At 35.9% G+C, this 26,301-nt stretch overlaps 1 protein-coding gene across 1 annotated transcript in view; it reads left to right on the forward strand.

Annotated features, from left to right (window-relative positions):
* Nucleotides 1-237: 237 nt before the first annotated feature.
* Pttg1ip2 (PTTG1IP family member 2) overlaps nt 238-26,301 on the forward strand; it is a 35,026-nt gene continuing 8,962 nt past the window's right edge. The window contains exons 1-8 of the mRNA XM_069996434.1: nt 238-294; nt 443-516; nt 2,543-2,589; nt 13,909-14,002; nt 16,999-17,088; nt 21,193-21,254; nt 22,706-22,753; nt 24,588-24,639. Coding sequence (XP_069852535.1) covers nt 501-516; nt 2,543-2,589; nt 13,909-14,002; nt 16,999-17,088; nt 21,193-21,254; nt 22,706-22,753; nt 24,588-24,639 — 409 coding nt within the window. The 5' untranslated portion in view covers nt 238-294; nt 443-500. The remainder of the gene's footprint in view (nt 295-442; nt 517-2,542; nt 2,590-13,908; nt 14,003-16,998; nt 17,089-21,192; nt 21,255-22,705; nt 22,754-24,587; nt 24,640-26,301) is intronic.

Consider the following 26,301-nt stretch of genomic DNA (forward strand, 5'->3'; position numbering starts at 1 on the left):
GGGGGGAGGGTTGGGTGGGAGGATGGGGGGAGGATGGGATGGGAAGGGGAAACAAAGGAGGAGGCTACAATGCTCGATAAGAAATGTACTCATTATCTTGCCCATGTAATTGTAACCCCTCTGTACAGTATTTTCTCAATAAAAAATTTTAAAAAAGCTAGGATTGCATTCTCAACATTCTGCATTCTGGCCAGAATACTGACAATTCTAAAATTCTGCTAATTGTGTGGAATCCAGCTCTTGGAAGAGGGAACTTCAAGACCTGGGCTGTCATGGGTCACAGTCTCTAAGCAGGTCCACTTTACCAACTCATTGCTCAATATCCCCCTATTTCCTATTGACCTGACTGCGAGGAGGGAGGAGCAATGTGCTGGTTGAGGGTCTGGAGCCAGGTCTTCCTGCCAGTCTTCCTTTCCCTAGTTCTCATCCAACTGCTTATCAGCTTTTCAGATAATAGATCTTCCCAAATCTACAACAGCAGGAACAATCAAGACACAAATATGTCCCTTGAAGAAGGTGAGTGATCCATAGTTCTTAGGTTGGTGGTGCATAAACACCACCATTCATCTTTCCAGTGGTTGTGACATCCAGATCACTTGAAATTTCCATCTTAAAAATTATCATTTGGGCTAGAAGCAGTGGCACAAGCCTGTATTCCCATCTACTTAAAAAGAGGTAAGAAAATCATGGTCAGAAGGCAGCCTAGGCAAAAGCTAGAGTACCTATCTAAAAAGACAAAAACCAAACAAAAGGGCTGAGGTATGGCTGTAGTGGTGGAGTGCTTTCAGGGCCATGAGTTTAATCCCTAGTACCCTTCTCCCCACAAGTAAAGTTGCTATTTGCTGTTGGGAAGACATTTTTAAAGACTCTGGACAGTTTCCAGGAAATCTGCTTGAATTAGGTTCAAATTAATTTGCTTTATCTAAACCATGAAAAATGGAGTAAATTTAAATTTATGAGAAGCATTCTGGGCACTAGTGGCTCATTACTATAATCTCAGGAGGCTGAGATCTGAAGATTGCTGTTAGAAGTCAACCTGGGCAAAAGTCCATGAAGCTCTTATCTCCAGTTAGCTAGCAAAAAGCTGCAAGTAGAGCTGTGGCTCAAATGGTAGAGCACTAGCCTTGAGGAAAAGCAGCTCAGGGAAACACCCAGGCCCTGTGTTCATCACCCCCAACACCTGGCCAATCAGGACACATACATACAAAAATTAATGAAAAATAGCCAGATGTTCTGCATTTGAGAACCTGGGAAGCAGAGTTACAAGTTGAGGGTCAGCCCAGGCTGTTTAGAAAGAACTTGACTCAAAGATGAAAAAAGAAAAGAAAAAAGAGAAGCAACTCTTACCTTCTGCATGACCATATAACATATAAGCTTTGTGATGTGAGTGAGCTGCTGGGCTATATTCTAATTAGAGTCAACTTAATAACCAGAGCTATTATTCCTAGTGCTTTATGATGTTAGCTAATAAACTGCTTAATTGTAGTTTTTTTCTTCAAGAACTGATTAGTTCTGTTTGTAGCTTTTCCTTTCATCTGAAGAAATTTTGAAATATGAAAGTTAGGACACATTGAATTTATGAGCCTGGAAATGAGACTTTTAATATCCTAAATTGGAGCTGTATAGGCAGAGGTAGAATTTGAAGTACTTAGAAATACCCTATAAAGCTAAGGTTGCCAATGAAATTGTTCTACTTGAACAGAAGGTCATTTCTCCCTCTCTATGTAAACTTCTATGGCTTCTAGCTACCTGTTGCATTGCAATCACATCAATCATGGATTGTTTCTCTGGCCCAGGCCCCCTGTATGTCTCTTAGAACCTGATGCTAAAAGTGGCTGATAATTAAATCCCATACCCTGGGTACTATCTCAACCAGGAGGCCCTCACACCAGATGGTGCCTGTGCCTCCCTGTTGCTCTTCCTGATATAGGAAGTTACTAGTCCACCAAATGTCCACCAAATCCCCACACTTAGGTTTGATGCTTGCAGGATCATGTAGGTCTTCTGTTCTGATACAGAGATCATGTGATTTGCCTTGTGTAGGGGTCTTTATCTTCTCTTCTCCCCAAGAGGGAAGGAAGGAATGAAGCTGCAAGCTGATTGCTAGACTTCTCCATTGCCCTTCCGTTTTTCCACACTTTCCAGTTGTCCTGTTCATTGTTCTTGGTGCTCTTCTTCAGTTTGCTTTTTTCTTTTTTCAAATAGTCTCTTCTTTGTTCTTAGACTGTTCATTCATGGAGTCAGAGGAAGAAAGTCTCTACCATGCTTCCCCGATGATGTTTTAAAGATTATTGTAAGATTGCCAATTCATTTATTAGGAAATTATTTTGCAAAACTTTGCTAATCTACAGTGAATAATGCCATTTCATAGTTTTCTCAGTATCAAGAAGAAATAAGGATTGGGATATGCCTTTGGGAAAGTATCTAGAGATAAGAAAATAATGAAATAAAATTCTTGACAATGAATGAATATAGCCTGAAACAGGATTAACGAAATAAAATGCATGTTTTAAGAACATTGTACTTAATTTGTTTCTTGTAGTATGTGCTCAAAAGAAGACTTGTCAATTGTGCACAGAAAATAGGAAAGTAAGTGAATTTTCTTATATAGAAATTTTCTTGAATACTATAAGTTCACACATTTTGTCACCTAAAAGGCTACACTTTATACAATTTGACAACAGGAATGACTAATAACCATTATTAAGATTATTTCTCCATATAAAGAGTCTTTTGAAGGTCTAGAAAAAATGATGGGAATAATTCAGTACAAACATTTACTAGAAAATTGTATTTGAAGAAGAAAGCAATTCTTTGAGGGTAAAAGAAAATCATACTGAAATTTTGGTATGATTTTCATACTGAAATTTTCAGATTTTTTTTGTAGGCAAAGGAAAAGATATACTTCTGTGCTGAATATTTTTTTGCCACTTCTAACTATTAGTGACATACAATTCCTTACCTGCAATGTAGCTAAGTTCAGCTTCTTTGATGTTTAAATTTCTGATATCATTCTGCACTTCAGATTTGGAAGAAAGCAGGGGAGTTATTACTTTGTGCAACAAAGAACTCTGCATCAACTCCTTACAAACCTGTTAGTTTAACATATTTTGGAGAACTGATAGAACCAAAGACAGAAGTGCAGAATCACTATTTTGAAAAAAGGACAGTAATTGTTACTGTCATTCTGCCTCCTTCTGCCTCTGATCTTCTTAAAGGTCACTGGACTGCCTTAAGGATGATCTGGGATTCTGGTGCATGTAATTTTCTACCAAGTTCCTATTATGTCCTTCATGTTTTCCATAGCCAGAAATGGTGCACTTTTGTGTCACAGTGTACTTATTTCTTTAACACTATACATTTATCTATAAATGCACACAATGTATATGTATATATACATGCATGTATATATATATCTGTATATATGTATATATACAATGTATATGAATATATACATGCGTGTATATATGTATATATATGTGAGTATGTGTGTGAATATATTTTGTGTGTATATTTTTATCTACATTCCACAAATGAGTGAAAATGTGATAGATCTTCCCTTCTGAGGTTGACTTACCTCACTCAACATGATGATCTATATTTCCATCCACTTTCCTGCAAATGACTTAATTTCATTGTTCTTTATGTTTGAGTAATATTTCATGGTATACATATGAACCATATTTTTCTTATTCATTGGTTGTTGATTCCAAAGTTTGACTTTGGAATGTACAGAACTGCAATAAACAATGGGTATACATTTATCTCTCTTGTATTTGATTTGCACTCCTGATATATGCCAAGAGTAATATGACAAGGTCATACAGTAGATCTGTTCTTAGTTTTGGGAGAAATCTCCATACTCATCGGTAGTAGTTATGCTAGTTTATATTCCCACCAATAGTGTTTAGGGTCTCCTTTTTCTCACATCAGCATTAGCATTTTTATTGTCTCCTAGATGATGGCCATTCTGACTGGTGAGATGGAATCTGAGTAGTTTTGATTTGCATTTCCTTTATGGCTAAGGATGTTGAGCTTTTTCATGTGTTTATTAGCCATTTATATTTCTTCTGAGAACTGTTCCATTCATTTGCCCATTTATTATCTGGATAATCTGTTTTCTAACTATTTCATTTTTTGAGTACTTTGTATATTCTTCATATTAATCCATTCAATAGCTGAGAGAGATAATCTCCCATTTTTACATATCTTATTATGCTGATTTGTTTTCTGTGCAGGAACTTTTTAATGTAGTCTCATATGTAATTTTTTTTCTTATTTTCTTGGCAATTAGAGACCTATTCAGAAAATAATCACCTACACATATATCTTCTAGAGTTTTCCTGTTTTCTCATAGCAGTTTCAGAGTTTTAAACTGGATCTTCGATGCATTTGGATTTGATTTTTGTACAGAGTAGGAGATGTGAGGTTAGTTTCAGTTTTCTGTATGTGTATAGTCAGTTTTCTGAGCACCATTTGGTAAAGAGTCTTTTTTCTCCAGTGTATATTTTTGGCTTTTTTTCCCCCAAATATCAGATGGTTGTATCTATATTGCATTATTTCTGGACCTTCTATTTTGTATCTGTTTTTATGCCACTACCATGATGACTTTTTGTCCTGCAGCTCTATAGTATAATAGTATACTTTCAGGCCCTGCATCATGATACCTTCTGCATTACACTTTCTGCTCAGGGTTACTTTTGCTATGTGGGGTCTCTAATACCATATGAATGTTAGGATTCCATTTCCTGTTTCTGTGAGGAGTGACATTGGAATTTTGATTAGTACCACATTGCTTTCAGTAGTCTTACCATTTCACAATATTCATTGTGCTGGTCTATGAGCATGTGAAAAATTTCCATCTTCTGGTGTATTCTTCATATTTTTTCTTCAAGGTTTTATAGTTTTTGTTGTGGCAGTCTTTCATTGCTTTTTTTTTTTTTTTGCCGGTCCTGGGCGCTGTCCCTCAGCTCTTCAGCTCAAGGCTAGCGCTCTACCACTGGAGCCACAGCACCACTTCCAGCTTTTTTCTTTTTGCTTATGGGGTGCTGAGGAATTGAACCCAGGTCCTCAGGCATGCAAGGCAAGCACTCTGTCACTGAGTCACCTTCCCAGCCCCTCCTTTTGTTTCTTTCATGCCTAAGTACATTTATTTAGTATCTTTTTTTTTTTTTGTGAAAATACTGTACAGAGGGGTTACAATTACATGGGCAAGATAATGAGTAAGATAATAATCAAGCATTGTAGCCTCCTCCACTTGACTCATACATATACTAGATATTGCAAAGAAGGGAAACCATGGGACCTATGTTTCTTTGGGCCTGGCTTACTTCACTTAATATAATTTTTTCCAAGTCTTTCCATTTCCTAACAAATGTGGCAATGTCATTCTTTCTCATGGAGGCATAGAATTCCATTGTGTATATATACCACATTTTCTTTTTCTTTTTCTTTTTTCTTTTTTGGGTCCAGTTGTGAGGCCTGAACTCTGGGCCTGGGCGCTGTCCCTCAGCTCTTCAGCTCAAGGCTAGCACTCTACCACTTGAGCCACAGTGCCACTTCTGGCTTTTTTCTTTTTGCTTATGTGGTGCTGAGGAATCGAACCCAGGGCCTCAGCCATGCAAGGCAAGCGCTCTACCACTGAGCCAACTTCCCAGCCCCATACCTAAGTATTTTTAAAGGCTACTGTGAATTAAATTATTTTTCTGACATTTTTCCAGCCCCTTCATTGTTGGCATATAGAAAACCCACTGATTTTTTTTGTTGATTTTGTGCCTTTTTTCACAGCACTGAAGGGATCAGTTCCAATAGTTTTGTGGTGGAATCTTTTGGGCCTTCTAAGTACAGAATCATACCATCTGCAAATAAGCATAATTTGACCTTTCCCTCTTTATGGGTTTTTGTTGGTCACATCCATGTTGATATGATTGGCTTTATCATGCCTACTCTTCTGTTCTTATAAGGTAGTAACTAAATATAGGAGATTGATCAGTTTCAGGTTAATTTTTGACACTAGTATTTCATGCTGAAAATTTTCATTAGAAAGTAAATATGTACCACTGCCTATGATTTGGTGATGTTAGCAGGTGATGATTATTGACAGGATGTAATATATATATCGTTAGCAGTTGCAATAACTAAGACTATAATAGCAGTAGTTTTATTTTTAACTGTACTTTGTCTATGTCCTCCAGCTTGGATTGGTTTTATCTATTAATTTCCTGTATTATTGGGTGATTTTTGCTTAAGCATAGTACATCAAAGTCTGGATCTATACAATTTACAATTTGTACAAATATACAATTTCTAGATTTAACTGAGCCAAAATATTACCTGTTATTTGCCTTAGTAGCATTTCCTAAATTTTCCATTCCAGTAATTCCAAAACTATATCCTTAAAATTCCAATTTTATTCTACATCCTATCGGTCTCAGTAGTTGTCTTTACTCTCATTGTGTAGATAAAAATACAGATATCTAGATATTAACTTTGCTCTGCAAATTGATAAAAATTGCTGCCATTTTAGTACAACCTTACTCATCCTTTTAGAGAAGGATAAATAAATCTCCTCAAATTCCTCTATATTTCTTTTGGACTTAAATATATACATTTCAAGATTTTAGCTCATAGCATATAAAAAGTCTTATTTCCACCTTCCCTTATTCTGCTTCCTGAAGACAAAGTTTGTGTTTTATTCCTCTTTGTATCTCTGACTCCTCATGCATTTCCCTGCATGTGGCAAGCATTCAATAACTATAGAATTAACTCTTGAGCCATTAGAAGGTGGACAAATGACACTCAGTACACTGTATAATACAACAAGATAGTTTTATCTTAAAGCATTTTCACACAACATCTTCATGGAAATCCTAGGAATAAGGAAATTCAGGGAATAGGTATACTCAGCATTCATTGATGGGTTCTGCAGATTTAAAAATGGCAGATTATAAAACAACCAAGAATACACGAGTTTTTCTTAGACTAAAAAGAGGGTAAGCAGATGTTGTATGTCCGGAATCATCCCACTTTATGTTCATTGACCAAGAGAAATTGTTTAAATTTCCAAAAGTATTCAAGTTTATGTAATAAATGATACATTTATCCTTCTTAGCTATGAGAGAATCTATCTGAATCTACCCGAAACTTAGATTCTATTTTCTTAAATAATATCTTTCCTTTGTGATTTAATAGTAGGAAACTAGCCTTCCTATAATTAAAAAATATTCTTACCAAAACCAAGTCCATATAAAGCAAGTCATTTATAACGTTAACCCCAACACATATTCATAAACACAGCATTTATTTGGTTGACATAATCTTTTCTATCAGAAAGAAAACTTCAAAAACCAGGCCAAGTAAAACAGGTTAAGCATCCCTTTATGAAGGCTTTAATTGCCATTTAGAGTTGTTATATATTATTGTTGAAACCTTAGTATGTTATTTTTCAGTCATGATGCCACAATGATTACCTTGTTATAAGTGCAAATGAGAGTTGTAAGACAGTTTTGCAATTGATTTAAAAATAAATCAGAGTAGATTCCAGTTTTTTCCCTCTTTAATCAGTTCTCTATCATTCATTTCATCCTGGTTTGGATAACTAGTCAGGACAGGAAGGAGTGAAGCTACAAGCCGAATGGGACTTGTAAAACTCCCAGAGCCCAACATCTCTTAAATACTTCATAAGAAATGATCATTATTCCCATGATTTTAAAATACATTTATATGTGACATAATTCTTATTACACAAAGATATCCACTGATTTTTCTTAAAAATGTGTGTATGTTTGTGTGTGTACATGTACACATATATGTGCACATACAGGGTGGTAGAACATAGAAGAAGGGAAAGTGAACAGAACTATACTCAGGGGATATGCCAATGGACATCCTGATACCACTTGTACTGAAGGAATAAAGAGAGACCATGTATTACTTTCCTTGGCAACTATTTTCACCCCCTTTCCTGCTTTGGGCAATAGCCTCCTTTTGGAGTTTGATTATTTTTTTAAAGTTTAAGACCATCTATAAAGACCATCTTCTTTTGAATCAACCCTATTGTCTTTTCTCTTATACTCTCTTTCCCTTAACAAAACCTATTTTAATTTCTAAGGCTGATCCATTTAACTCTTTATTTCTATCCATGCATGTGCATGGATAGAAATACATGTGCATTCACAAACTCAGAACCTTTCTTACTTCCTTGATTTCTCTATGACAAATCCAATATAATTCTGCCACATTGCTTTTCTCCTTTTTCTGGGTTCAGACAAACAGTAGCTAAAGTGCTTATGCTACTATTGCTTGTTACATAGTATGACTTTATATTTTTCAATATAATTTTATTGCTACTGTTAATGTAATGTACAAAGGGGCTACCATTTTGTAAGTCAGGTAATGAGTACATTTCCTTTTTTGGACAATGTCACCTCTTCCTTTACTTTCCCCCAGTTTCCCCCTCCCATCCCTGCCCACAAATTAAGTGTGTCATTTCCCACATAGTATATACACAATAACATAATTGCATTTGTTTACCCTTCCTCTCTCCTTTTCTGTACCCACCTTTTATGTTCCTAGAAGAAAAAGAAACAATTTAATCTTTAGTAAGATGACTTAAAGTTTACAAAAGTCTTTTTTTAAAAAAAAATTGTTTTGGTCAGTCGCGGGGCTTGAACCCTGGGCCTGGGCGCTGTCCCTCAGCTATTCAACTCTGGGCCTGGGCACTGTCCCTGCACTCTTCAGCTCAAGGCAAACGCTCTACCGCTTGAGCCACAGTGCCACTTCCGGCTTTCTAGTGGTTTATTGGAGATAAGAGTCTCATGGATATTTCTGCCCAGGCTGGCTTTGAACTGCGATCCTCAGATCTCAGCCTCCTGAATAGCTAGGATTACAGATGTGAGCCACTGGTGCCTGGCTACAAAAGCCTTTCTATAACCAAATGCAATGACTTTGCAGGTTAGCCAGTTGTTCTCTGGAAACTTGCTCATTCCTTGGTGATCTTGACTTTGCACATTATCATACCTCTTCTCTCTTCTCTTTCCAATTTCCCTCTCTCTGTCTTCTCAATGAGAGCATTTCTGAATGCTGTGCATTCAACTTGTGCATCTCACAATTAGCCAATGGCTTCTATAATTACTTGCATATAATTAAATCTCAAATTGATTCCTTTGATGTCTTTTACGATAGATATTTCCTCCATAATATTTCCCTTTTTCTTATTCTTTTTGGTGATACTGGAGTTTGAACTCCAGGCCCTATGCTTGCTAGACTGGTGCTGTATCACATGGGCCATAACTCCAGCCTTCAGAATGGTATTTTTAATCACTTCAAGCTCAAATATCTATAACTAAATCATCATTTGTCATCTCTAAAGATGTTTATTTTATTCACTTTTCATTTGTTCCTCATTCTATTCTCCCAGAGCTCTAATTTTAGAAATCAAGTCCTTTGTTTTCTTTACTTATGAATTTATTTATTTATTTGTTTATTTATTATTTTGTGTTGTTAGTAAAGCTTGAACTTAGTTACTAGGCTCTGTCCCTTAGCTTTTTTCACCACAGCTCCACTTCTGGCTTTTTGGTGGCTAATTGGAGATAAGATTCTCAAACTTTTCTGCCTGGGGGGCTTCAAACCATAATCCTTGGATCTCAGCTGCTTGAGTAACTAGGATTAAATCTATAAACCTGACTCCTTTGTCCTGTTTAAAACATTTATAATCTATTCCCTTCTTTCAACTGAAGTTATCCTGTTCTCTCTAGACCCCATCCAATTTCTACTCTCCACCTCTGTCCTGATAGTCTATCTTGATGCCTCATTAATTTTCTTTTACTATGTCATCTTTTAGCTGTAAATAATTCAACTGAATCTTTATTACTAAACAAAACCTCTTAAAGAGTAGAACCCAGAATAATCAAAGAGAAATTTATCTTTCCCAGTGATCTCACAAAACTCCATCAAGACAGATTTTCACCTTTGCCATCCATGGGAAGTGTTTCTCATTCTTTCGTTATCTTATGGGTCAAAGTCCTTTCTCTTATCTTCCCAAATGTTACCCAGCCCTCATGACCTAGAATAAAGTTTCCTTACTTCTTAAATGAATCTTGCCTGGTCATTTCAACTAGAAGTGAGTTCTTTTCCTTCCTTCCTTCCTTCCTTCCTTCCTTCCTTCCTTCCTTCCTTCCTTCCTTCCTTCCTTCTTTCTTTCTTTCTTCTTTCCTTCTTTCTTCTTTCCTTCTTTCTTTCTTTCATTCTTTCGTTCTTTCCCTTCTTTCTCTCTCTCTTTCTTTTCTTTCTTTCTTTTTTTTTAGTAGTAGGTCCTGAACTCTGGACCTGGGGACTGGGCTGTCCCTTAGCTCTTCAGCTCAAGGCTAGCTTGAGCCACAGTGCCACTTCCAGCCTTTTCTGCTTATGTGGTGCTGAGGAATTGAACCCAGGGCCTCATGCATGCAAGGCAAGCACTCTACCACTGAGCCACCTTCCCAGCCCCGTGAGTGCTTTTCTTAATAACTTCGATTACATCTTAAATATGTTCCATGCTTACATTTAGAGATGTGTATTATTTCTGTGTAAAGTCTACATATTAGACTGTCAATTAAATTGACCCACTAGAAAGCAAGGCCAATACTTATATACCTATGTGATCTATGCTCTATGGCACATTTGTATAACTTGTAAACGCTCTTTCATTCTAGTGTCCACTACTTTGAAATTCCCCTTACACAAAGAACACTCATTTTCATTCCTTGGCAGTCTAATATTAAGTCATTTTTTAATATTAGCAAGCCACTAAACATTATTACATACCTTCCCCCTTTCTGCATGTTTTCATTTCAAGGATAGTTGTTAGTAAAGCTTATTAAAACAAGCTTGAGCCTTGAAAGGAGTACTCTAGTTTTCCCATGGTGTAATAGTAACCATTATTCTGAAACCTTTGAGCTGAATTCCCAGTTGTCACACACCTTAGAGGCAGAGGTTTTTCATATTTCTATGGGTCATCTTACTTAGCTACAAGTAAAAAAAATCCATGTAATTTGTCTTGTTACACATGACTAATTCAGGGATTTTAATATACTGTTCCTCTAGACAATGAGTGTGAAGTTTTGGTATTTGAAGACTTTTAGACTTAAAGTTGTTAAGGTATCACATCTTTTGTGGTTAAGTGACAGAAACTCAAGCTAATATAATGAAATGAAGAATTCATACTTTACAAATTTGGATTGCTTTGGGCATGCTCAGCTCAATCTCAAAGACTGTTATTCTTTATTTTTATAATACTAGGAAACTTTATTTTTATTTATTTATTTATTTATTTATTTTGGTCAGTCGTGGGGCTTGAACTCTGGGGTTTGGCGCTGTCCCTGTGCTCTTCAGCTCAAGGCAAGCGCTATACCGCTTGAGCCACAGCACCACTCCTCAAAGACTGTTATTCTTATTTTTCTCTTTCTTTTTACCTTTTAGCTCTTCCTGTCCTGGTTATTGACCTCATTTTCCCCTGTAGTAAATGTACATTCTCCATACAGCTGCGGAAGACACTTGCTGCCTACATCTCTTTCCCAATGATCTGTATGTAACTCCAAAGATGATTCTAATTTGTTCTGTTTGGGTCTTATGCTCAAACCAGCGTGAGTTACTGGAAGAATGAGATGAGCTACATTGAGTGATACTACCTGGGTCATAAAACTACTCTAGTAGTAGAAAATGGGCAGGGAAAAGCAGAGTGACAGTTGCAAAACTACACAACATTAGGGGAAGAGGTCCATGAAGAAAAGGGTATGATTCTCAGAAGAATGGGGACAGACAGTGGTCAGATACAACATTAAATAAAGCAAGCTACTTTAGTCTGCTTATTTCACTCTTTGTTCTTTCAGAATATATAAATTCTATATCTTTACCCATATCTTAAAGCATGCGTGTTGTTCATCTCTATATTTAAAAAAATGTTCTTCACAAAATAATCAGCATTCAACTAAAATTAGATGTACCCAGCACCATTGTTAGCTATTGTCCCAGCTCTAAGTCAGGAAGTCTCTGAGAGAGATGCTATTCTTGGTTGTATTTTAATAGGACTTCTCTAGCTCCATGTGTTTTTTGAGCCAGCTATATAATCAACTAAACTAACTCCAAAACTCCTATTTCTAGTCAATAAAAAAGAGAAAACAAGATAGCAACAGCAAAATCTCCCCTTTAGAAAAGAGGATAGCAGCTAACATTACTATACATTTGAGCCTATAATATGCTCTGTGAGCTTTCTTAATTGAGTGTTGAGTTGGTTGGTTACCTGTCTGACAGCTCTAGGCTAGCCTACTGAAGTGTCTCTCATTTCCAGAATTTTCTGAGCCCCCATCAGAGAGGTGAATAGGAAAGAATGTCTCTTCTGAGGACTGCTGCTTTAGGAGATCACCTGCTGTATGTTACTAAAGCTGGAGAGTCAGCTTAGCACTTGAGTAATCACAAGCTCTCTCTGCTGGGTTTAGATTTAGTCTGGCAATTAAAATTGTCAAATGCTATGGAGTTTATTCCTAGAAACTCTAATAACCAGAGCCAGTCTTTGAAGGTTATAGTGCTTGAATCTAAGCTTCATCTTCACAATTCCAGTCTTTAAACTGCAGAAAGAAGATAGAGTCTATTCAACAATAGTCAATCTTTTTCTTTAATGTCTTGACCTGACCTTTGATCTTGGCCAACACCAAATGAAAGGTGGCCTATGATCTCTCAAGTTGTGTCAAAGTGGTGGTTCTTTACATTTGGTCAATCATTACCTCTTCTGGTCTCAACATATTCATCAAGAAGTGTTTAGGAGAGGTCTGGGCTGAGTCTTAAACAACTGGGTATCAATACAGAAACAGGCTGCGTAACCCAGCCTCCTTTATTTACTGTGTATGCCTATAGTAGCCACTTAACTGCTGGGTGTCTATTGTTCTCATCTACCAAAAGTACATACTAATATGTAGCCCCCACACTGTTCTTATGAGGAAGGAATGAGTTAACATATGGGAAAGACTTAGAACATACTGGTGTAGACCCTAGTGACATCCACTTTTACAAATTTGTCCCCAACTTTTTACTCTACCGGGTTGTAATCTTGTCTCCCAATGGGTTTCCACTATTATATCTTTATTTTTCATTCTTCAACAAGTAACTTAGAACTCAGTTTTCCTGTTTCCACATTATCTGATCATCAGTTGTCCGCAGATACAAGGAAGTGAAGTCTGGCTAACAGTGCCACTACAGGACAGTGTCCCTACAGGACAGAGTTAATGCTGCAGACAAGGGAATGAGAAAAAGTATTGGAAACATTTTTAAAAGTATCTAATGCAGTACTTAGAACTTCATGAAATAATGTCTTGGGTTTAGTTCCCTACATGCAAATATGGAGAAAAAGATTTAGGTACATGTGACTTTTGAGTGATGGCTCCTTAGCAAAATCCCATGAAGGAATGATGGGTTCAAGGTAAACAAGGGACCAGAGTTAGGAACGATGGAGTCTCTGCTAAAGGCTATATGTAGCCTAACTCATGGCCAGCACTTGGGCAAAAACATTACATATAGCAGAGTTACTTCTGACTTGAGATAAGGCTACCCACTCTTTGGAACCCCATATTAATCCATTACTGATCTAAGAGAACATTAATCTCAAGGGCAAGGTAGGCCTCATCCATCAAGGGTAATCATTTAAGAAGAAAACTTGTGAGCCATTGGCAGTCAGCACTCACTACCTCTGAGTGCTAAGTGCATAGGCCAAGTAAGGAGAATCTTGGCTGACCACCAATGGAATCTACTATAAATAATAATGATAAATGATGATGGCTGTTATTTATTAAATACCATTGAGCTAACTAGCCCTAAACATGTATTGTGATTGTCCTTATTTTTCTTGAATACTCCTTTTATGTATTTTTCTTTCCAATACAGTGTATTTGGTGCAGGGAAGAAAGGACTTGCAAAAAATACTGTTTTCCATATGCTGGGTGTAAATTCAATTCTATATTTTGGGGAAATTGTAAAGGTAAGTTGTTCTTTTTTTTTTTTATTTAATTTTATTTGTGAACATACTGTACAGAGGAGTTACAATTACATGGGCAGGGTAATGCGTACATTTCTTACCAAGCATTGCAGCCTCTTCCTTTGTTTACCCTTCACATCCCTTCCCAGCCTCCCCCCTCCCCCCCAATCCCAATCCTTCTCCTCCCCCCCCTTCCCCCCCCCCCCCACCGACATTGTAAAGCTCATTTTGGACATGACAACTTGTACTTCTCATTGTTGCAACAGGTCCACCTGTATCCTTTAACAACTGGTTTTTTCCCCATCTCCTCCACAAGTTATACTGACATCAAATATAGTGAAAGCAGGGGTTATACTGTGGGGGAGGCACATACAAAGCAACAAAGAGATAATCTTATAAATGCGTTAGAAACACTTGCATGAAAGAAAAAAAACATTAAAATACACATCTAAGGGTTGATTTTTCTGACATCACATTATCTGACCTTTTCCGATTGACTCATACATATACTAGATATTACAAATAAGGGAAACCATGGGACCTATGTTTCTTTGGGCCTGGCTTACTTCACTTAATATAATTTTTTCCAAGTTTTTCCATTTCCTAACAAATGGGGCAATGTCATTCTTTCTGATGGAGGCATAGAATTCCATTGTGTATATATACCACATTTTCTTGATCCATTCATCTACTGAGGGGCATCTGGGTTGGTTCCATATCTTAGCTATGGTAAATAATGCTGCAACAAACATAGTTGTGCTGGTAGCTTTAGTGTGGTCTTGTTTGTAAACATTTGGGTAAATGCCCAAAAGTGGGATTGCTTGGTCATAGGGGAGTTCTATGTGAAGTCTTTTGAGGAACCTCCATACTGCTTTCCAAAGTGGTTGAACAAGTTTACATTCCCACCAACAATGAAGTAAGGTTCCTTTCTGTCCACATCCCCTCCAGCATCTGTTGTTGTTAGAGTTCTTGATTTTTGCCGTTGTAACTGGAGTGAGGTGGTATCTCAATGTTGTTTTGATTTGCATTTCTTTTTTGGCTAGGGATGTTGAACATTTCTTCATGTGTCTATTGGCCATCCTTCTTTCTTCTTCAGAGAAGTTTCTCTTTAAGTCTTTCGCCCACTTATTTATTGGGCAGTTGTTTCTTTGAGGATTTGTTGTTGGGGGGTTTAATTTTTTGAGTTCCAAGTATATTTTAGATATGAGACCCTTGTCCGTTGTATGGCTAGTAAAGATCTTCTCCCAATCCGTGGGCTTTCTATTGATCTTGCTAGTTATGTCATTTGCCCTGCAGAAGCTCTGCAACTTTATGCGATCCCATTTGTCCAACCTTTCTTTGGTTTTTTGTGTTTCCGGGTCTCTATTCAGAAAATTTCGGCCTGAGCCAAGGAGACCTAGGGTTTCTCCTATTAGGTAAGTTGTTCTTATTGAAAGCTTTATGTACTTTATTTCAACTGACTTGCAAATACTAGCGATTTGCTACATTGGAGGGATTTTAAACTGTTATGTTTCCTTTAGTAAAACATAGCAGTTCAGGGCTATTCATCAGCAGGTTCCCTGATACGGCCTCATTGGTTCTTTCAGCCATTGTTGGTTCAGCTGAAGTTCCACTCATTCTGTCTGCAGAAGCCTTACCATAGCATTTGTTAAATACTTGAATTTCATTTCTAACAGTATTCCATGTATGATATGCACAACCTAGTCTGGGAATATTTGTATTTTTTATGCTGTTTTAGAAATTCTAAGAGTTTTTTATAAACTAGAATGAACAGATATGCTTAGTAGTCTTATAACCTATTTCTTCAACTCAGAAATAGGCTGATTAGCTTATAACCCAGTGTTGAGACTTAACATTCAGAATAATGAATCTATAAGACTGAGAAAATACCAATCACAAAAAAATTAAATTGAATCTGTAATGTCACACTTTTAATGTGTTATATGGTAATTATCAAGGTAGGAAAATCTACCAATCTCTTTGAAGGAGTTTCCCAGAAACATTGAAACAAAAGACATTCCAGCTAAACCCTTATCATATGAAGAAACCTAATCTAGAACATCTAATTGGTTTTCTCTTAAGTGAAGTGAAAAAGATAATATTTTGTCCTTAAATCACTACTAGTTCCAGGTATTAACAGACACATTTAAATCATACGTTAGTCCAAAGAACTAACACTTTTGTGAATTTACTGGGAACAGAAAGTCTAGTTTCCTGTTTTCACCTTCTAGTTTCATTTGGTAGTATTCTGGACTAATACATTACATTGCACTAAAGGGGAGCAAATTTCCTATAATCAGAGATCTGACAATAAGCACCATCATCTCTTTGATAATAAAATGCTGACACTTAACCAACAAGCAATCTGTGCTATGACCTTCATAGAAACAGCCATATGAGGTATCTGATACATTATCTTTGAGAGAGTACTGGAAATAAAATTAGAGATAAAGGAAAAAAATAATCCCAGTAGTTTACTATTTAGTCAATTTGGAGAGAAAGAATCCAAAAGCCACCTCCTTTTTTTTGTTGTTGTTGTTTTTTTTTTTTTGGTTGGTCATGGGGCTTGAACTCTGGGCCTGGGCACTGTCCCTCAGCTCTTCAGCTCAAGATGAGCACTCTACTGCTTGAGCCACAGTGCCACTTCTGGTTTTCTAGTGGTTTATTGGATATAAGTGTCTCACAGATTGTCCTGCCTGGGCTGGCTTTGAACCATGATCTTCAGATCTCAGCCTCCTGAGTAATTAAGATTACAGGCATAAGCCACTGGTGCCTGGCCTAAATGTGGCCTTCTTTTAACAACTCAGATTATTTTCTAATGTCACTGATGCCTATGTTAGTAGCTTTATTTATTTATATAGCTTTATTTATTTATATGCATTTTGAAGAATCAGAGTATAAGAATGCATTTTAAATCATGATTCATCATACTAGAAAACATAAAAATGTAAGAATATTTTTACTTTGTTACTAAACTATATTTCTTTTGTATATTTCAGTTGACATGTTTGGAATCATGATGCTGATAATCATTGGCATGTTGTTACTATTATTCGCCTGGTATTGCTGTGTCTATTCCATTTACATGAGTCAGTATGTTCATTTTATCTTTAGTAAGAGTGTGCTTTGAGACAATATTGAAGAGAATGCTAACCTAGTTATCAGAAAATGTTTTATAATTTAATGTAATAAAAACAATATATCCACATAGTAAGGGAAAGTCAAAAAGTACAGAATATTGTAAGATTTTTAAAAAATTAACTTTTATAGCCTATGTCTATCTCTAACTCTTTCTTTCCAGAAGTAATCCTGTTAAGTATGGTCCATTTGTAGGACTTCTGTTGATTTGTTGGACTTCTTTTCATGTCTTTTCTTTTTTCTTTTCTTTTCTTTTAATTACTGCACCCCCCACCTAAATTGTAAAGTTCATTTTTCGACATAGCATGTCAACCTGTATCCCTATTTGTTTTTTCCCTCTGTTTCCCAAATTATATCAACATCCAATACAGTGAAAATAGGGCTTATACCATAGGGGAGGGACATACAAAGCAACAAAAAAAATCACATGGTACCTTATAAATACGTTAGAGATAATAGCAAGAAAGAAAAAAAACCACTTGTGTCCTTATCTTGGGGTTCATTTAGCTTAACATCATCATCTTATCTGACCTTCTCTGCTTGTTTCAGACTTTTCATGTCTTTTTAACTTATGTATTATCATTGATTTCCCCATCCTGGAAGCTGAAAATCTTGAACTCTCTATATCTTTTTTTTTGTCAGTTTGTTATTAGTGGATACTACCATTTTGCGATTTGGTGATTTTAAAAATTGTTTTATGTTATGAATCTTAAGACTATCCTAATATGTTTGGTGGCTACTTTTTTTTTTTAATTTAATTTTATTTTATTTGAGAACATACTGTACAGAGGGGCTACAATTACATGGGCAGGATAATGCATACATTTCTTACCAAGCATTGCAGCCTCCTCCTTTGTTTACCCTTCACCTCCCTTCCCAGCCTCCCCCCTCCCCCCCACCCAATTATACCCCCCTCCCCCCCCCCACACCGACATTGTAAAGTTGGTTTTGACATGACATTTTGTACTTCTCATTGTTGCAACAGGTCCACCTGAATCCTTAAACGACTTGTTTGTCCCCATCTCCTCCACATGTTATACTGACATCAAATATAGTGAAAGCGGGGGTTACACTGTGGGGGAGGGACATACAAAGCAACAAAGAAATAATCTTATAAATGCGTTAGAAACACATGCATGAAAGAAACGAAAACATTAAAATACATATTTAAGGGTTCATTTTCCTAACATCACATTATCTGACCTTTTCCGCTTGACTCATACCTATACTAGATATTGCAAATAAGGGAAACCATGGGACCTATGCTTCTTTGGGCCTGGCTTACTTCACTTAATATAATTTTTTCCAAGTTTTTCCATTTCCTAACAAATGGGGCAATGTCATTCTTTCTGATGGAGGCATAGAATTCCATTGTGTATATATACCACATTTTCTTGATCCATTCATCTACTGAGGGGCATCTGGGTTGGTTCCATATCTTAGCTATGGTAAATAATGCTGCAATAAACATAGTTGTGCTGGTAGCTTTAGTGTGGTCTTGTTTGTAAACATTTGGGTAAATGCCCAAATGTGGGATTGCTGGATCATAGGGGAGCTCTATGTGAAGTCTTTTGAGGAACCTCCATACTGCTTTCCAAAGTGGTTGAACAAGTTTACATTCCCACCAACAATGAAGTAAGGTTCCTTTCTGTCCACATCCCCTCCAGCATCTGTTGTTATTAGAGTTCTTGATTTTTGCTGTTCTAACTGGAGTGAGGTGATATCTCAATGTTGTTTTGATTTGCATTTCTTTTATGGCTAGGGATGTTGAACATTTCTTCATGTTTCTATTGGCCATCCTTCTTTCTTCTTCAGAGAAGCTTCTCTTTAAGTCTTTCGCCCACTTATTTATTGGGCAGTTGTTTCTTGGTGGCTACTTTTTTGACTTTAATAATCCTTTTAAATATCTATTTCTATCTCAGTTCTCTTGTTATTTAAAATAAAATGGACTATCTATGATTTTTCTTTAACCTTCTCCTTCTATCTCCTAAATCAGTGTAATATTTATACTCTTTTCCTGTAGTTATAATTACAAAAGGTTTAGTCAAAAATTTTAACTGCTTTAACCTATAATTGTTTTAAGTATTATTTATCAAAGAAAAAAGTGAAAGTAGGAAATGTAATTCTATGCCATGATGACATGTATTGCTTGAAAGAAAATGATCAAGTATGAGAATTGAATGGATTCCCTTGTTCTCCTTTTTTGTTAAAATCATGTTGTATTTCTTCTAGTTCTATGTATAAGAAAGTCATAATGTATTTTAATGTTTCCCAGTTTAAAATTATTTTCATTATTTCTTGTTAACAAAAACACATGTATATTTATTCATATCACTTGGAAAATTTATATTTGATTACATATTTTCATCTGTGTCCTCTAGGCATTCTCCTGAATATTCTTCTGATATCCTGTTCTAAGTTACAAAAATGATTTTCTCTGTCATTTATGTTTCTCTTTTTAGGATTCTTTTGTCCACCGTTATCTTAGATTAAATCTTACATAACTTTTTCTAAAAAGGTTTACAGATGTTTTAGAAATTTTTTCTATAGTTCATACCTTCCTACACTGTTGTCTTTTCTCCATTCTCCTATAGTCCAGCATGGTATAATTTTCCTTTTTTTCAGATTAACTACTTTTTCCAAGAAGGACTCATTAGACAAAGCAGATAGAACCAAAGATAAATAGATATATATTAATAAGCCTCCCTGTAAGTCACACATGATTATAAAAATAATGAGTGTTAGCCAAATGTTTTGTTCTCTTGTTGATCTCCTCCATTTCATCTAGAGATGTGTATTTTTATTGCCTTCATACTTAATATCCCTTCATTTTTTAATGTACAAGCACAAATCGGTAATATAAAGATATTCTTTCTTCTTCTCCTCCTTTCTCTCCTCCTCCTTTTTTATGCCAGAACAGTGGATTGAATGGCCTTGGTTCTGTTCCTTAGCTTACTCTCTTAAGGCTGACCATTTACCAGTTGAGTCAAAGTTCCACTTCCAGCTTTGTGCTGGTTAATTGGAGCTGTGTTTCTCATGGACTTTCCTGTCTGGGGCTGACTTTGAACCAAAATCATCATATATCAGCCTCCTGAGTAGCTAGAATTACAGCCATATTCATACCACCAATGCCCTGCCTGATATTTCTCATTTTTTACCTTATAACAAAAAACAAAGAGATAGCTGGGCGCTGGTGGCTCACGCCTGTAATCCTAGCTACTCAGGAGGCTGAGATCTGAGGATCGCGGTTCAAAGCCAGCCCAGGCAGGAGAGACCGTGAGACTCCTATCTCCAATAAAACCACGAGAAAGCTGCAAGTGGCGCTGTAGCTCAAGTGTAGAGCGCTCGCCTTGAGTTGAAGAGCTGAGGGAGAGCGCCCAGTCCCAGAGTTCAAGCCCCACAGCCGACCAAAAAAAAACAAACAAACAAAAAAACAAAGAGATAAAAGTTAATGGTATGCATTATATCAATGGCAAAAGGCTGCTATTTATTTATGTTTTCTTTTCATAATTCTAGCTGACTGCCTCATCACTTTTTTGTACAGTGAGTGATTATGAACAAAAGTGGCTAACTCCCTTCTAACAGTAAGGCCTAGAACAAAAACCTATTGCTAAAATGTCATTTATCTACAATTTAAAGGAAGAAGCCTGAGTCTTTTCTTCAAATATGGTTCACCACTTGTACTTCCTTCTGGTGTACCTTAACTATTCACTTATTTCTTCTCTCTGAATTTCTACTAGAGATATTCCAAAGTTTTTAATCACACATACATAAAAAAGAAAGATTGAATACTTGCCTTCATGAAGCTTACATAGTACTAAAGGGAATACAAATAAACAATTATAAATTGTATTGCTTTTTTGATATTTTGACTTACATTTCATTAATTTTAGTTATATTTTTCTTAAATGCTTTAATTCTCCTGATGGATAAATAAAAGAATTCAATTTAATATGACAAGGAATGAACTATTGCATAAGTATGACATATCTGATTAAATAAAATAATTTCATCTATAACCCTATCTTAAATTCTAAATTTGCCATTTTGAACAGACCTCATACCTATATTTATGGAAGAAATGGAAGAATTACTGTTGAAAACTGGGACCCTTCTGGCAAGTGCTTTTTTTTATTTGATAAAATGCTCTAAACTTTTTCAGTAATTAACAGTCAGAAAGAATTCCTTAATTTTTTCAGTCATCAAAAGTAAAATATGAGTAGGAAAACATGGCATTTCAATGTTCTAATTTCATCTTTTCCAATATATACTTTTGTAACCTCACTAATTACTCTAGGATGGATAAAATTCACAATGTTGGGGATGGATTGCTTCTCCAGTTCCTCCAACTCCCACTCTGCCTAGACAAGTCTACCTAAGATGTCCCTTGCCTGAAGGAGCCCTTATAAGCTCTTCCAAATGAACACATTTCATCTTATATAGTTCCTGCAACACTCAGTGTCCATTCTGTTTAACTGGATTCTTTAAATGTTTCCTTAGGTATAAGGTTTGTTCTTACTCAGGGTTCACATCCTGGCTTCCTTTGGTTCTGTAGTTCCTAGGCAGACCCATGCATTGCTACAACTCTGTCAAAGCTTCAGGTCTAGAACCCAACTGGACTCAGAACTGTGGCCTCTTGTTCAGTTGAGTAATTGGACCACAAAATTTCAGATGTGAATAATACCAGTAAAGAAGGAGTACTACACAGTCCATTATAATTACCATGAAAATAACTTGACAAGGCAGGGGGAATCTAGAGTATTGTATTACTCTGGACTGTAGAGGTATAATGCTAAGCAAGGTAGAAAACCCCGGGGAGCATATTTTAGGTTACAAAATTTTGAAATGAATTAAAAGTCAAGAATAAAATGCTAAGCACATATACATACATTGCTAATTGCTGAATCTTTTAATAGAGAAATTACTTGAATAGTAATGGAATTATTATGTCTTAGAAAGGGAGCTAACAAGATACTTCTTGTGTTGAAATCAAGCCAGAAGCCTGTAGAAAATAATACTGCATTGCAACTTTACTCCATTTAAATTTCCACAGGAATTTCTAGGAGAAATGCTTTGAAAATTGTGCAAGATTGGATAATTCTTAAGGCAGATGTAACTCATAGATTGCGACTCTTTAATTACATTAGAATGGAAAAAAAGTAATCAAATTCATAAGGCAGAATTATTTCCCATCCAGGAGAGGGTTGAGAAGAATGCCTACATAATGGGTTGCAAAAGTAAACAGAATTCTACAAAGGTGACTCGTAGGATAGATTCAGTTTCATTGAGCACCCTCAGACTTTCCGTCACTGAAAACAGCTAGTATTATGGTTTTGTCAAATGCTTACTTTTTCCCCTCTGTCAAATTCACACCCAGATTTATGGAACCTTCTCTTACCTGACCCCTAAATATTAAAATAGCAGTAACATAAAACTCAAGAATCCTTTCTATTATTTATGGATATTTTGTGGTTATTTTGAATTCCATAAAATGTCATTGACTTTTGTTAGAAATTGGAAGCTAAACATTTTCTTCTTCTTTTTTTTTTTTTTGCATATGATCAATAGGAGACTAAAAAGATCTTTCAGAGTGAGAAAGAGGAAGTGTCTTCAATGGTAAGATTTTTCAATAATATTGTATGAATTTCTTAAATGCTTTTTCTCTCTCCTATCAAGCATCTTTTCAGAAATGTACTTAAAATCATAAGAAAATAGAAAATAGAAATAAAATCTATAAAATATAGACAAATTAATGTAGACAAATTTTCAATTTGGTTGTCTTCAAGGCTGAAATCTAGACTTAGGCTAGCTATAATTTCTTGATAGAGATTATCTTTCTATCTAAACTGGGATTTGGTAAACAAACACCCTCAGTTCTTTTGAATTAGTTTGTTTAAGATCCTGAGCTTTTGAGTAGACTGGCCTTGGGCTGAAACACTCCTGCCTCTATCTCCTGAGAAGCTGGGATTATAGGTATGCACTATCAAGCCTGATAAAATGTTTTAAAAACTTGATATTTTACCTTTCAAATTCTTTATTTTTTGTCGGTTGTGGGGCTTGAACTCAGTGCCTGGACACTGTCCCTTAGCATATTTGCTCAAGGCAAGAGCTCTGTCACTTTGAGCCACAGCTCCACTTCAGTTTTTGAATGGTTAATTGGAAATAAGAGTCACGTGGACATTTCCTCCCTGCTGGCTTTCAACTGTAATCCTCGGATCTCAGCCTCCAAAGTATCTGAGATTACAGGCATGAGTCACCAGTGCCTCACCTTTTAAAGTCTTTTTCCAATTTATATTTTATTTCTGCTCTAATATTTACTACTGTGCTTTTCTACTAACATTGAGCCTAGGTCATTTTTCTTTTCTAAGTTCTTTGATGTGTAACATTAACCTTCTTATTTGAGAATTTTCTTTTTCAGTGTGGTTGTTTGTTCCTAAGTATTCCTTCAGAACTGTTTTTTCTGCATCCTACAAATTTTGATATCCTCTTTATATCAATATAGTTTTTATTTTCCCTTTGACTACTTCTTTGTCCTAATGGTGTTTCAAATGTTTGTCAAATGTTTCAAATGTTTTAAATGTTTGCTTAATTTCAAATGTTGCCAATTTTCCAAATTTTTTCCTGTTACTGATTTCTAGTTTCATACTATTATGGTCAGTAAAGGTACTTCATAGTTTCAATCTTCTTTTTAAATTTTTTTAAAAATTTATTTTATTGTAAAGATGCTGCACAGAGGGGTTACAGTTACATCTTCTTTTTAATGTGTGCTTTGTGGCTGAACGTTAACCATCTTGGAAGATGTTTCTCATGTTCTTGAGTGGTGTATATAGTCTGTTGCTGTTGAAATGCAATGTTCTGTGTATGCCTGTTAAGCCCATTTATGTAGGGTGTAGTTCACATCTACTGTTTTAGCCATTTCTTTCTTTCTTTTTTTCTTTTTTGGAAGGGATTTTCCTATGTAGCTGGCCTGAAATTTGAGATCCCCAGTGCTAAAATTAGATGTGTGTATCAACATGCCTGGCACTTGGCTGTCTTTTCATAAACATGGTCTAAGTTATGTATTGAGCATGGAAGAGCCTAATAAGCAAATTATGATAGAAAACTATGAAGAAAGACTTGATCACTTCTAGTAGATAATGTCAGGCAGAATGATAAGAATGATGAGCTTTGTGAATCTGACACTGAGGATTAAATGACTATTGCCTAAAATATTAGCTTTTTGATTAGCTGCAAGAAAATGCAATTTTCACATTTCACTCATCAGCCTTATTTCATCCATTTAAATGATAATTAAAATTTTATAATGCATTGCAAACGTCTATTTACTCTGGGATCTAGAAACTAAAACATTCATAATCAGCATTACTCTCCTGGAGTCATTTCTTGGGAACATTTAGGGTCTTTATCTATGTTCTCTTCATTTGTATTTTTTTTTTGTCAAAGCCAATAGGATTTTTTTGGATCAAGTACTGAGCTCTGGCAAGACTGTGTATTAAAATCATGTAAGTAAATTATATTAGTACTTTAAGTATCGTTTTGATGTATTAGATTGCGATTAGCTTTCTTATTAGTCAGTCATACCTGCTTCAGAAATTTTCCTTTTAGCTGGGCATTGTTGCTCATGCTTGTAATAAGCCAGCCCAGGCAGAAAAGTCCATGAGACTCTTTTATCTCCAGTAAACCACCAGAAAACCAGAAGTGGAGCTGTGGCTCAATGGTAGAATGCTCACGTTGAGCTGAAGAGCTGAGGGACAGCACCCAGGCCCAGAGTTCAAGCCCGATGACCAACAACAAAAAAATTCTTTTAAAAATTACAAAAATTAGATTCTTTAAAATCTAATGGCCCTTGGTTTGTATCTCTTCTTCTATACGTGTGATTTATAAATTTCATCTTTTGATGGTGTCCCAGAAGTCTTGTGTTTTATACTGATATTTTGTTGATGATTTATTTTTAGTGTTCTTAACTGATTGGTTTATTTCCTCTGTTTTATCTGTTTAATCTGGTGCCCTATTTTTAATTTGTTTGCTCTGTTAGGTAGACTTTCAGTTATGTTTATTATTTGGGCTATTGATCTCTTCGTTTCTAATATTGCAAGGGGCGAGGGTTAGAAAAATGCAGAAAAGTAGAGAGAATGCAGTCAAGAATTCCATGTATAGCCTCAAAATTAAGAAACATGAAAGAAGGGTAGTGTTGGGAGGGATGGGGGAGAATGTTTTAAGGAATGACATTGGTCAAGATGCATTGTATTCATAAACCACTTTGTTAAATGGCATCCCTTTGTACAACTACTTAATGATAAAAGTAAAAAAAAGAAAATGTTTTCAATGACACAGAAAAAAAAGATTTCTATATTTTTATTGATATAGGTATCTTTTATACCTGCATTGTTTTCTGTCTCTCATTCAGCTGTTTGAATTCTCTTTGTGTTCAGTTAGTTGGTTATTTGTATCATCTTTAAATTTATTCCACAGTTTTTATATCTTCTCTTTAAATTCATTGATTGTTCTTGTCATTGATTGTTGATTTCGTTGTTTGAATTTTTCCCTCTTATTATGGAGTGTTTGAGGACATAGTTTGCCTTCTTTATTTGATTTGGTGGAGGGTTTTCACTGAGATTTATTCATCTGGGGCAAGTTTAGGTGGAGCTTTCAATTTCCTATGACCTTTTAGTTGTCAGTTTCCAGAGATTATGTAAAATTGTGTAGTGGCTGGGTTGTGATGTATTACCCTAAATTTAAGAAGTTTGCTTCAACATTCAAATTTCTAGGTTCAGTGCTAGAGACTCTGTTTACATGACATATCTCCACTAAGGGTGGGCAGGCTTGGCTGGAAAACTATTATGGATGACAAACTATAACTTTGAGATTGTACCAACCTCTTATAAAGAACAAGCGCACCAGTATCTTCAGATATGAATATGTAAATTAAATAATCATAACAATTCCATGATGTAATTTTTATCTACACTGTACCAATAAGGAAAGTGAGCCTTTGTATTGTGACAGAAAAATAGTGCCATTCCTGCCTGTAGCAGCCCTGTGCTGAGACATGGGTTGTGATGGCCATGGGCTCTATTTGCCAGTCATTGGCCATGTGTTTCAGGAGCAGCTCCTCAGCTTCACTATTTTGTGCAGTGACTCTGCTGGGGTCAGTCACATAGTAT

The sequence above is a fragment of the Dipodomys merriami genome, unplaced genomic scaffold, assembly GCF_024711535.1.
Source record: "Dipodomys merriami isolate MVZ:Mamm:240054 unplaced genomic scaffold, mDipMer1.0.p SCAF_5, whole genome shotgun sequence".
Lineage (NCBI taxonomy): Eukaryota > Metazoa > Chordata > Mammalia > Rodentia > Heteromyidae > Dipodomys > Dipodomys merriami.